Below are 11992 nucleotides of genomic sequence, written 5' to 3' on the forward strand. Positions count from 1 at the left end.
TATATATATATATATGAGTGTGTGTGTACATGTTTCGCATCCAATGATGCCCGTCCTCTTACTATCCCACACACACACACACACATCCACACAGTGTTAGTGAAGCCCGACAATAACAAAAAGATAAAAAGGGTCGCGTGGGAGGAGGTGGCATCCATGTCTGTGGGCGTGCAGCGGGAGGAGTGGGATGTGACATTCCTCCTGCCAAAGGAACAACGTGCCGTTTACCCTCGCGTGCCGCTGCACAACATTGGAGATGTGGCCGAACTGACGCGTGACGCCGTTGCAACATCGTTGAAGATGCGGCGTTATGCCTCTTCTCCAAACACTGATGGACACTGTTTGGTTCCCGGCTTTCTTGTCTACCACTTTTCACCAAGGGAGTTGCAGCACTTGGGACCTGTACTGCTACAGCCAGACGGCATGAGTTGGGCCTCACTCTGCCAGCGGCAAGGGGGTGTTGCGAGCATGTTGCTGCAGATTGTGCCGCTCAACGACCACACAAATGCGCCTGGGAAAGGAGCCACCCCGGTGAATGAGGATCCCGTGCGCTCTGGCGGCGGTGGTGCAGGTGACTTGCCACTCCGCCCCCCAGCAGTGGGCGCTGTGGAATTGCAGCAGTCAACTTCGTCCATCGCCGGTGAGCCGGTGAGCCCATTGCAAGACGACGATGCGATCGGGGCACCCGCTGATAAGAATTCCGAGAAAGTTAAAAGGGTGGCAACGCGGTTCTTACCAGAGGAACATGAACGTCTCTATTCTTCGGAGTCAAAGTTTCGCCTTCCCGATCCTTCACTGGTCTTAGCGAGATTGAGAGAGCAGAACAGCCTGCAGTCTCGGTCACGTGACAGATTTCCGCAGAAATTACCCCACGGCGGCGTATCTGGGAGTACCCCCACCACATCGGTGCGTGTATTTGCACTCACCTATGTGCTGGCACGGGTACAATCTATTTTGAGCAAAAGTGAAGCTAGAGAGAGGGACACCGGAAGGCCCCAGCCTGCGATCACGCGAGAAGGGATCCTGTACTTTGCTGCCGCTCTCGTGAAATACTGGCAGACGAAGCTACTGCTGAGCCCCGTGGCAATGGAGAAGGCGTGGGAAAGTCTCCCTCCGCTCATACGGAATGCACAGTGCGACTACCTCAGGAATTCGGTGTACAGTTTCTGGAAGCAGCTCTGTGAGGCTCAGCAGTTAGATGAAAGAAGCCCGAAAGGAACACAGACTTCTCGGCAGAAGTCACTCCAAGATTTCGGACGAGCGCCGCCGCCGCAAGCATCACCGTCTTTTTGCACGAACAGCTCCGGAGAGACGGAAGTGGAAGAGGTGGTGCTCGTGAAAGAAGTTACGTACTGTTCCTCCACCGGACCGCTCCCACTGCCAGTGGGGAGTATGGCGAATGGTAAACTTGCTGTCACTCTCTCTGCCCCGCCGCAGGTGAACGTGAATGAGGAAGTTGTCATTGTTGGTCATCTGCTTTCGCGAAATTCCGTCGGGTTGTTCTGGTGGGGTGTGGAGAGCATTTCGACTTCGCAGGCAGCAGAATTGGTGTTTCAAAGTGGGGAATCTTCGACGCTCCTCTCGCTGGACACGTTGTACCGCCAGGGTCGTCTCACAACGTTTCAGGTCACCCCTAACACGTTTATTCTCACCATGAAGTCGTGGTCGTTACGTCCATCGCGACACTATCGCTTTGTAGTTGAGGTGTGTGATGTGCGTATAGGAGAGGTTGCTGTCAGTGAAGTGCGGCTTTGGACGCTATAGCATGGCGAAGCTGAGCGCTGTGTAAGTGTTTGAGGTCGTCAGTTTGTAGTTTATTAGTAGTGGCGCCAAGGAGTGTTGGATGATTGAAATCCGTGGATTGAAGAGGGGGGGGAGCCGTTGTTTGGGGTGTTTTCATCCCGGCATTACTTGTACCTTTGCTTCATAGACTTGTCGTGTGAGTGAGTGTGTTTGTGTGTGCGTGTAAGTCAACATCGCACGACGGGTTTCGGGGAAACATTTTCCCTTTCCTGCAACTTAGCGGCACCTTCTGCAAGACGGGGTGCCAGCGACAGAGAGATGTGAGGGTTATGTGTGTATGCGTAAGTGGGTGAGTGCGGCAGCAATCACATGAGGAAGTGTGTGANATCACGGCGATGTGCCTTGTGGTCTGCTCTCTTTTGCTGCACACCCATCATCGCCATTTCCATCATAATCAAGCGGTGTTCCTGCGGCGGTTGGTGGAGGGTGAAGAGGCTCCAAATTTTTATCTCCTCTCGGTTTTCGCCCTATCCGTCAAAATGCTGTCCCCTTTTACCCCCTTCGTTCCTTTCCACTTCATATTAAGTACACTTCGTGAGGTGGCTCACGCGTGTGTTCCGCAGGGCTCGGTGGGCGGCGTGCAGCTCTCAGTTGCAACCTGAGGCCGCTGCGTCGCGCACAACGCCGAATTCCGCGGCCACTCTTCAAGGGAAAAAAAGAATTGTATAAGACGACAAAGGCACAAAGACGGGTGACTCTGTGATATAGAGACCGGGAGTGGTATACAGAAGGACGAAGGAAAGAGAGAGAGAGAGAGAGAGAGAGAACGGGTCGATGAAGGTGCTGTACGGGTCCTCTCTTCCCCCTGGAGTGGAGGCACCCACGCGCGGAGAGCTTCGCATGCGGATAGAGAAGATGGTGTTGAAAGACGAATTGCTGCACATCGGTGTGGCATCAGACGTTTCTTCCGTGGCGCTGCGGCCGTACGTCATTCCTCTTGACCACTGCGCTGTGAGTCCTCTCTTCTGGGGGGAACAGCACCCCAGCTGCCAGTGCGTTCCGTCAACACCAGGGAAGCGGCGTGGTGTAGTGTCACTTGTGTATCCTATAAAGACGTTTGAACAGCAATTCAAAGATTACCTCACCCACATGAGCAATTCATCGCATCGAGGCATTCAGCTTGCCGTTTTCGTGCCGACTAGTTACAGCGGTCGGCACCGGCCGGTGACTGTTGGAAAGAGTATTGTGGCGCTAGACGAACTAAAACCTTCATGTCCCATCTCCGGTTGGTTTACCATCATGAGTGATGAAACAACGACCGATGATGCTGTGCAGAATGAGGGTGAAAAGGGTGTGCCAGGGGCTTTAGTGGAGGTAGGGAAGTTGAAAATCACCTTTACAGTTGCATTCTTTACGCGGGCGCCTCCGTCACCGCCCCGGCCTGCAGCCCGGGCCGCCTCCGCGATGTCCCGAGGAAAAAGTGTTGAAGTAGAAGAAAGGACGCAACTGCTGCTGCAGGAAGGCGGGAGGTGTCATGAAACGGAGTCCTCGACGGCACAGGCACCGCCGTCGTCCTTGCACGAAGCGAGTGTCGCCGCGGCGGTGCAACTATCACCGAAACCAAAACTTCAGCAAGCACAACAACAGCAACGAATAGAAAGAGGTGAAACAACAGAACGAGTACGATTTGCTCCTCAGGCGCAAGCCCACGAAGCTTTGACAGCGGTGATTGAATCGTCCAAGTCAGCGCTTCCAACAACACCACTTAATTTAGAAACAGAGTTGAACCGACGAGATACGATTGGCCAACTCCTTCAACGGGGGTATCGCTTACGCGAAAAAATGGCGAAGGCAACCTCTACTCATGGCGGTATTGAAGCTATTTCCTCTCCTGTCAACCTTATCTCTACACGCCCAACCCCCAGTGTGCTTCAAAACACAGGCTACATTCCCCCTCCGTCGGGTGCTGAACACCTTCATGGCAGTTTGCCCATTCCACGTGATACGCTTGAAAGTTCTGCTAGTTCGGGGAGCGATGCGTCGATGGAAAGCAGTGTAGAGGATGAGGATGATGATGATAATGGCGGTGGCATTGGGGTTGCGCGGCATGACAAGGATCAGAAATCATGGTCTGACGTTAAAACAGGGAAACGTCCGTTTCGGTTGCCATTTCGCACTGGTGGGACAACCCTCAGCGAGGATGCGTATGTGGAGGTTGACATCTCTCGAATTGCGTTTGCATCGGGGCGAAGCACTTTGGGAATGGAGGAGATGCGTATCGGTATTCGTCTCTCGAAGGACGTCAAAACTGACGAACCGGTGGATTCCTACTCTTCCTATGTACATCGTGTTCCCCTTGTCCGTGGTGCAGACCACCACATCGTTATCGGTTTTCCGGTGCGCGCGTTCAGTGCGGACAAAAGTCGCATGGTCATATCGTTCTACCGGGTGCGGTCCGCGCCGGTGGCGAACCCGCCCGGTGAGTTGCTGCTGCCGGTGCCACCCTCCGCGCAGAGGGTGCTCGTGGAGGAGACGCTTCTTGGGATGTGCATCGTTGGACTTTATAGCCAGATGAGGGACATTGTGTTTCATGACCCCATCACGGGTGAAGACCCAGCGCAGGCGCACCTCCGTGTATGTGTGCGCGGCAATCATGCAGACACCACGGAGCACGGACGTGTCAACGGGGCATTGGGTGAGGAGACACTGGCAAGGCAGTCCATCTCGACAGTGCCAGGGGTCAAGGGCGGCAAAATGGCCCTCACCCTGGACAACCGTCGTGTGCGCTCGAGTGGTGCCGTGGAAGGCGCAGCGAACGGCATAGAGGTAAAGAGGGAATCCTCACATGGGCGAAAACGTGACGTGCAATCACGGAGCTCATCTTCTTCGTCATCGTCTTCAACAACCTCGACGGCGCATTCGTCATCGTCCTCTCCCAGAAATAGGGCAGCAGAGAGAGTGAGAGCAAGTGGTGGTGGTGGTTCACCTAACTTGGGCAACGTTTCTGGAGCCCCACCCCTACCGTCCTTTAGTGCCGCCGCACGACACCCTACCGTGACAGCTGTTATGTCTGCGGCAGCTGCTCATAATAATAATAATAATATTGATGCTGCTACTGCTGATGATGATGATAGATACAAGGATGGCTACCCTGTAGAGTATGTCACCCGCACCGGTGCCGCGACTACCCTGCCGCAGCATGTAGAGCGTCAGCTAGCGACTGCTCCCTCAGATCGTTTCCGCATGCATGTATCGATACGCTCTGGAAAAGACCTTCCGATGGTGACGCTGACTCGCAGCGGGTCTCCTCTGGTGTCCGTCGTCGCTGCAGTCGATCAACTTAAGAATGGTGTCCGCTCCGCTGTCACATCAGATGGTCGCCTTGTCCTTGTCGACAGTGAGCATCGTATTTTCCAGCCTCCGACAACATTCTTTGTTATTGAAGACGTTTACAGTGGGGCGGAGTCACGTGCAGCTTCGCGAGGTGCCGTGCCTGATTGGTACGTTGAAGCCGCAGTGCGTGGCGAGTACGACCGCACGCTAGTGGTTCCACACTCCCGCAACCCTCAGTACGAGTACGAGTGCGTCCTCTCACTTCCACGAGAAGCGGTGTGTCTGCGGCAAGCTGTCGACGGCGAGCGCGCCGTGCCACGCGCCAGAAATTCACAGTTGGCGCCGGACTCTGATCTGTCCAAGGCGTCACGTCCCTCCATGTATTTGCAGGAGATGCGTCTGACGCTATGGCACGCCCTGAACGACGTAGACCCCGTGGCATCGACTGAGCCTGTGAACGACGAAAAGGAATTCTGGGCGAGGACTGCGATGTTGGGTGACTGCCGCGTTGACCTCCGCTCTCTGCGCTTCTTAAAAGTGCTTGATGGATGGTACCGCGTCAACTCAGCGGAGAAAGTTGATGAAGTTGTTGGGTACGTTCGTGTCAGTGTGCGGCTGTTGTAGGCAACCGTCAGATTGAGAAGATGGGAAGAGGAAGGGCCGATTGCGCAGCGTGTTTGCCATGCCGGTGAGCACACCATAAACCGTGTTCAGTGAGGGTGGGAATGAAGGAGAAAGATATATGCTCACCTTCCTTACCTCAGTCGAAGCGGCACAAACGCCGGTAGAGGGAAAGGGTCAAACAAAAGAAGGCGAAGCAGTGGAGAGACGGAGTGGACGTGCGGTTGAGTTGTCGCATACTTCTGCGCTGCTGTAGCACCAGCACCCGTCACGATGGTCTGTGAGAAGGAAGCCCCAAGTTATTCAGGGGAAGGAAGGAAAGGAGATGTGGTGATGGAGGTAGTGGCATCCATAAGGCACTGAAAGGAAGGTGGGCAACGGTAGTGGTGAGCACAGTGGCTGAATGGCATTCCTCGCCAGTCATTTCAGGGGATTCTGTGTATGTGTTTGTTTCTATGTGTGTCTGTGTACGTTTTCTCAACCACGTTTTTTTTGTCCTTGTCGTTGTTCTTTTCTATTGCCTTCTTTCTGTTTCTTGGACTCCGGCAAACCGCCACATGTCAGTCCTCTTATTTTTTGTTCTGACACCGCCTATTTTCTCTTCCTTGTCGTCTCTCTCTCTGTCTCTCGCTCGCTCGTCGAACAGCCGCTGCCAAGTGGGGGAATCCAGTGGTTCGGTTGGGCAAGAGCCAAGGGGCCCTGATGCTGATGCGCGCCGCAGAGAACTGTGAGGCGCCTTTCCTCTCTCCTGATAGGGAAGAGGGAGAACCTGCTGAGCTTCTCCCACAGCGAGAGAGTGAAGACGGTGATGGCAACAAAAGTGTTAGCAGCCGGAACGCGTGGCTTAGATCTCATGAAATGCCTGGAAGAAGAGACTCACCCTTTTTATCGGAATCGGCATTATCAGAGACGTTTGAACTCACATCGGTGTATTGTGTTTCATCGGATTTGAGATCGGAAACTAGGGTGAAATCATTTTGTTCAATGGTGTCTATTATGCGCGTCACAGAGAGCATGCATCTACAACTGCTCTTCTGCCTCATATTCTTGGTTCACTGCTCCATCACTGTTTACGGGTATTTAGCGGCTGTCGGGGAAGTGATTCCCGTAAGTGTGGCTATTGCATTCGCATTTTTGGTTGAGCATGCCCTTATGATCGCTGACGAGGGAAAGAGTCACTTTGGCTCATCGGCCCATAAGTATTTGATCATATTTATTAACTGTTCATTGCTGATTGCCTTCGCAATGGAGGTGTTCGGGTTTATTGTGTGGTGCGCCACTGGGAGGGTGGATGTAGTCCTCTTTGGGTTTCCAGCAGCAGTTTTGATGTGGTGCCCGCGATGGCGCCAACTGGTGTTGGCGCTCCGCCGACGCGTCTCAGCTGACCGTCGCCGGTATCGAGAAGACGGATTTGATCTTGATGTGTCGTTCATTGATCCAACAGTGGCGGCCATGTCGTGGCCAGCCGAAAATGCTGAGTGTATATTCCGCAACCCTGCATGGGAGGTACAAAGGCTCCTTGATATAAAATACGGGATTCACGAATATCACGTATTTAATCTTTGCTCGGAGCGAGGCTACAGCAATACCGCATTATTTCACGGTGATGTTTCGTGCTACCCAATGGATGATCATAATCCAGCCGAGTTGAAAATGATGGTGGAGTTTGTGCAGGAGGCCGGTGATTTTGTGCGCATAGCCCCTGAACGCCGTGTGGTTGTGGTGCACTGCAAAGGCGGGAAGGGGCGCACCGGGACTATGGTGTCCGCGTATCTCATGTACAGTGGGCGCAAGGCGACAGCTGATGAAGCTCTGGATCACTTCAGTGTGATGCGCACCGCATTTGGGGGGAAATTTCAAGGCGTGCAGACGCCGTCGCAGGATCGCTACGTTCGCTACTTTGAAAGGCTGCTGCCGTTAATGCGGCGACCGTACACGCTGCAGTTGGATGCAAAGCCTAAAAGGATCACACACATGGTGCTGCAGAATATACCATCGATCTGGTGGAAAGGTGGCATTGGAAAGTTGTGGTACGTGATCATTCTTAAGCCGTGTTCAGAGAGGCGCGTGGTTCATGTCTCAAACAATACAGTCACTTTTAATGTCAAATCATCCGAGAGGCACGCACCACGAGTGTGGACCCAGGTGCGTGATGTCTGCATACCAGAAGAAGAGGCTCTCTATCGTGAATCTCAGAATGTAGATCATTTTGAAAGAATGTGCCCGTGTTATGATACTTTTGCGGTGATTCTTAACGGTCGTCGTATGGACACGAAAACGTTTGACGGTCAGCAAGGTGGAAAATCTCCTCCAGAGAGCGGTACGTTTAACGTAACATTAGAGGCACTGCATCTGGAGAAGGTGCCGCCTCTCCTAGGCGATGTTGTTATTAAATTCTACTACGCGAAGAAGTGTCCCAACCCCCTTGAACCACCTGTTCAGTTGTGGTTTCACACGTCTATGGAAGGTAATGAACTGTGTTTGGCTAAGCGGCAGCTGGATGGCCCACACAAAGACACGAAGGACGAACACTACCCGGATGACTTTGCGGTGATTCTGCGTCTGCAGGACGAACATGAACAGTGTTAGGGTCTTGTATGGCCGCTCAAGGTGCGGTTGGGGGGTCCTGGTGCATCTCTCACCGTTGGCACATAATCCATACGAAACATAATACTTGTCTGATGCCGTCGTATATATCACTTCTACACTTCGAAAATGAACGAGTGACATAAAAGGACAGAATCAGACCACACTACCCAAATCATAATTCTTCTCTGAACAGTCTCATCACTCAATTGGGTAATCCTCATTCATAATCGTTTCTCCAAATGAATATTCAAACAAAGCAACGGGAAAATCTCCAGGCCCCACCACTTCCATACTCCGCCGCGTGGAGGGAATTAGGGGGCGGGTCCGACAGCAAAGTTAGACCTTCTCCAACAGACCCCACTCGAAAGCATCAGATGTAACAGAAAACAATGGGGAAAATAACATTACCACCACTAACGCAGTCAGCAACCGTTTCAACGACGACTATTACCACAGGCTCCCAAAATATAAAAACGTTTTCTTCTGATGCCTCCTTTTTATTAAATACCACACACACTCGCGGCACGCCTACCCGCCGCATTTCAATCCTCCCCCACTCAGTACCCACGATTCAGGTCGACAAAGTAGGTCTCCACCTTGTTTGTCTTCAGGTACTCCTTCAGCAGGCCCATGAAGCGGTGGACCGACGAGGGGACCAGGTTGACGCTCCTGTCCGCTGAGTGAGCGGAGAGGAGGAGCTTGTCGTCGCTGATGTCCCACAGCGGGGACTCAGGGCCCAGCGGCTCCTTCTGGAACACGTCCACGGCAGCACCGCGGATGGTACCGTTCCGCAGCGCCGCTGCGAGGTCGTTCTCATTCTGTGTGATGCCACGGCCAATGTTGATGTAATACCCCTCCGGCTTCATCATGGCAAAGCGCTCCTTGTTGAAGAACTCCTTTGTCTCATCCGTGCCCGGCATGACGTTGACCACGAAGTCCGACTCGCCGAGCACGCGCTTCAGCTCCGCCTCACCGTGCACCAGACGCACGCCGCACTCGTCCACGTCCTTCGCGGGGGCGGAGCGCTTCACGCCCGTCACGTCCATCCCGAACGCGGTGGCCAGCTTGGCGGTGGCATGTCCGATGTCGCCGTAGCCAATAATACCCATCTTCAGCCCGCGCAGCTCCACCATGTTGAATGGGTCCCACTTGTGCTCCGCGCGGCTCGCCTGCAGGCGCCACGTCTGGCGGCTGAAGTACAGCATGGCGTATATCACGTGCTCCGCCAGGATGGGGGAGTAGCAGCCACGGGCATTTGCAAATGGGATTTCCTTCAGCTCCTTCGTCAGCTCACCCAGCCGGTAAACATCCACGCCGGCAGTCAGTGAGTAAATCCAGCGGACACGGCGCTTCTCCTTCGGCAGGCTGTAGTCGTCGCAGAGGTACTTCATGACGTCGTGTGCCACGGCGCCCTCGACGAACATGATGATCGGGTCCTGTGCCTTCTTGGCGGCCTCGAAGTCCTCCACCTTCGAGCCAAGGGTAATGCCCTTGAGGAGGCTGCTGAGGTGCTTGTTGAACGTGGTCATGTAGTACTCGGCATTGGCCGATGCCGTGCACACGCAGAGTCTGTAGGTCATCTTCTGGGATACGCAGATGTGAGTAGGAACACGAGTCTGGATTGCTGAATCGTTTGCTTGACTAAAACGGTGGCAAGAGCGGGAAGAAGAGAGAGAGAGAGAGAGAAGTGAGGGGAAGCCGCAAGCACGCGGAGACCAACCGTTGCTACACGCTCTCAAAGAAGAAAGAGGAAACAACCGTATTCACAAGCCCTCTGCTGCTCCCCACCGTTTCAGCAGTATATCTTGACCCGGCGGGTCGGAGAGAGAGAGAAACAAAGCGTAACCACGGCTTCTCCCTTTCCCTCTCCCCCTCCTCTACACCGCCTTTCAGTTTCTTCAACCCGTTCCAAAGAAAAAAAAATCGAATAGAAAAACGTTTTCTTGTGATGCCTCCTTTTTATTAAATACCACACACACTCGCGGCACGCCTACCCGCCGCATTTCAATCCTCCNAGAGGAAACAACCGTATTCACAAGCCCTCTGCTGCTCCCCACCGTTTCAGCAGTATATCTTGACCCGGCGGGTCGGAGAGAGAGAGAAACAAAGCGTAACCACGGCTTCTCCCTTTCCCTCTCCCCCTCCTCTACACCGCCTTTCAGTTTCTTCAACCCGTTCCAAAGAAAAAAAAATCGAATAGAAAAACGTTTTCTTGTGATGCCTCCTTTTTATTAAATACCACACACACTCGCGGCACGCCTACCCGCCGCATTTCAATCCTCCCCCACTCAGTACCCACGATTCAGGTCGACAAAGTAGGTCTCCACCTTGTTTGTCTTCAGGTACTCCTCCAGCAGGCCCATGAAGCCGATAACATAGGAGCGGATGCAGTCGACGCTCCTGTGGACTGAGTGAGCGGAGAGGAGGAGCTTGTCGTCGCTGATGTCCCACAGCGGGGACTCAGGGCCCAGCGGCTCCTTCTGGAACACGTCCACGGCAGCACCGCGGATGGTACCGTTCCGCAGCGCCGCTGCGAGGTCGTTCTCATTCTGTGTGATGCCACGGCCAATGTTGATGTAATACCCCTCCGGCTTCATCATGGCAAAGCGCTCCTTGTTGAAGAACTCCTTTGTCTCATCCGTGCCCGGCATGACGTTGACCACGAAGTCCGACTCGCCGAGCACGCGCTTCAGCTCCGCCTCACCGTGCACCAGACGCACGCCGTACTCGTCCACGTCCTTCGCGGGGGCGGAGCGCTTCACGCCCGTCACGTCCATCCCGAACGCGGTGGCCAGCTTGGCGGTGGCATGTCCGATGTCGCCGTAGCCAATAATACCCATCTTCAGCCCGCGCAGCTCCACCATGTTGAATGGGTCCCACTTGTGCTCCGCGCGGCTCGCCTGCAGGCGCCACGTCTGGCGGCTGAAGTACAGCATGGCGTATATCACGTGCTCCGCCAGGATGGGGGAGAAGCAACCCCGACCGTTCGTGAAAGGAATACCTTCAAGTTCCGTGGTTAGTTCATTCAGCCGGTAGCAGTCAACTCCAGAAGACAGACTGTGAATCCAGCAGACACGGCGCTGCTCCTTCGGCAGGCTGTAGTCGTCACAGAGGTGCTTAATAGCTTCGTGGCCAACACTATTCGCAACAATAAGCACAATGCGCTCACCCGACATTTTAGCCGCTTTAAGCTCTTCACAAGACAAATCATGGCACGCTATTGTCCGCCTGAAAGTGACTCTGTCAGTGAGAATGCCAACAATAGAGTTCAAGAATCCCTCTGGGACACCGGCCACAATGCACAAAGTGCACTGGTATATACTTCCTCGCATATTTCGTTTTGATTGGGGGAAACCTTAAAGAACAAACTATGAATATCAGATAAAAAAACAAAGTTGGAAATTAAAGCTCTCTTAAGGCTCAGCACTTTTAGGATACACCACACACTCTATCAATGTGATCATCCAATACGTAAAACTACCATGCAGTAGTAGCCATCCTCCAAGGAAGGCTAATAGTCCCCAAAAACGTTTTCCACACAAAAAACCACATACCATCAAAAACTTAAGCGGCTTGACACAAAGAAACCCCGTTGCGCAAACATTATGTGAGCATAAAACTCTTTTGTCGTCGCTGATGTCCCACAGCGGGGACTCAGGGCCCAGCGGCTCCTTCTGGAACACGTCCACGGCAGCACCGCGGATGG

General features: G+C 53.6%; 5 protein-coding genes across 5 annotated transcripts; 3 read left to right on the plus strand and 2 right to left on the minus strand.

The window, feature by feature from the left end:
• Positions 1–156: 156 nt before the first annotated feature.
• Positions 157–1764, plus strand: DQ04_05291000 (hypothetical protein; the record flags this gene model as incomplete). Its single annotated transcript, XM_009314097.1, has 1 exon — positions 157–1764. One exon carries the CDS (start codon positions 157–159, stop codon positions 1762–1764), a length of 1608 nt encoding a protein of 535 aa, XP_009312372.1.
• Positions 1765–2643: 879 nt separating this feature from the next.
• On the plus strand, positions 2644–5700 carry DQ04_05291010 (hypothetical protein; the record flags this gene model as incomplete). Its single annotated transcript, XM_009314098.1, has 1 exon — positions 2644–5700. One exon carries the CDS (start codon positions 2644–2646, stop codon positions 5698–5700), a length of 3057 nt encoding a protein of 1018 aa, XP_009312373.1.
• A 699-nt stretch (positions 5701–6399) lies between these two features.
• On the plus strand, positions 6400–8286 carry DQ04_05291020 (tyrosine phosphatase isoform; the record flags this gene model as incomplete). Its single annotated transcript, XM_009314099.1, has 1 exon — positions 6400–8286. The coding sequence occupies one exon, from the start codon at positions 6400–6402 to the stop codon at positions 8284–8286; it is 1887 nt and encodes a 628-aa protein (XP_009312374.1).
• Positions 8287–8843: 557 nt separating this feature from the next.
• Positions 8844–9866, minus strand: DQ04_05291030 (D-isomer specific 2-hydroxyacid dehydrogenase-protein; the record flags this gene model as incomplete). The annotated part of the gene is made up of 1 exon (XM_009314100.1): positions 8844–9866. One exon carries the CDS (start codon positions 9864–9866, stop codon positions 8844–8846), a length of 1023 nt encoding a protein of 340 aa, XP_009312375.1.
• Positions 9867–10574: 708 nt separating this feature from the next.
• Positions 10575–11462, minus strand: DQ04_05291040 (D-isomer specific 2-hydroxyacid dehydrogenase-protein; the record flags this gene model as incomplete). The annotated part of the gene is made up of 1 exon (XM_009314101.1): positions 10575–11462. One exon carries the CDS (start codon positions 11460–11462, stop codon positions 10575–10577), a length of 888 nt encoding a protein of 295 aa, XP_009312376.1.
• Between the last annotated feature and the right edge of the window lie 530 nt (positions 11463–11992).

Source organism: Trypanosoma grayi, assembly GCF_000691245.1.
Source record: "Trypanosoma grayi strain ANR4 Tgr_529_V1, whole genome shotgun sequence".
NCBI lineage: Eukaryota > Euglenozoa > Kinetoplastea > Trypanosomatida > Trypanosomatidae > Trypanosoma > Trypanosoma grayi.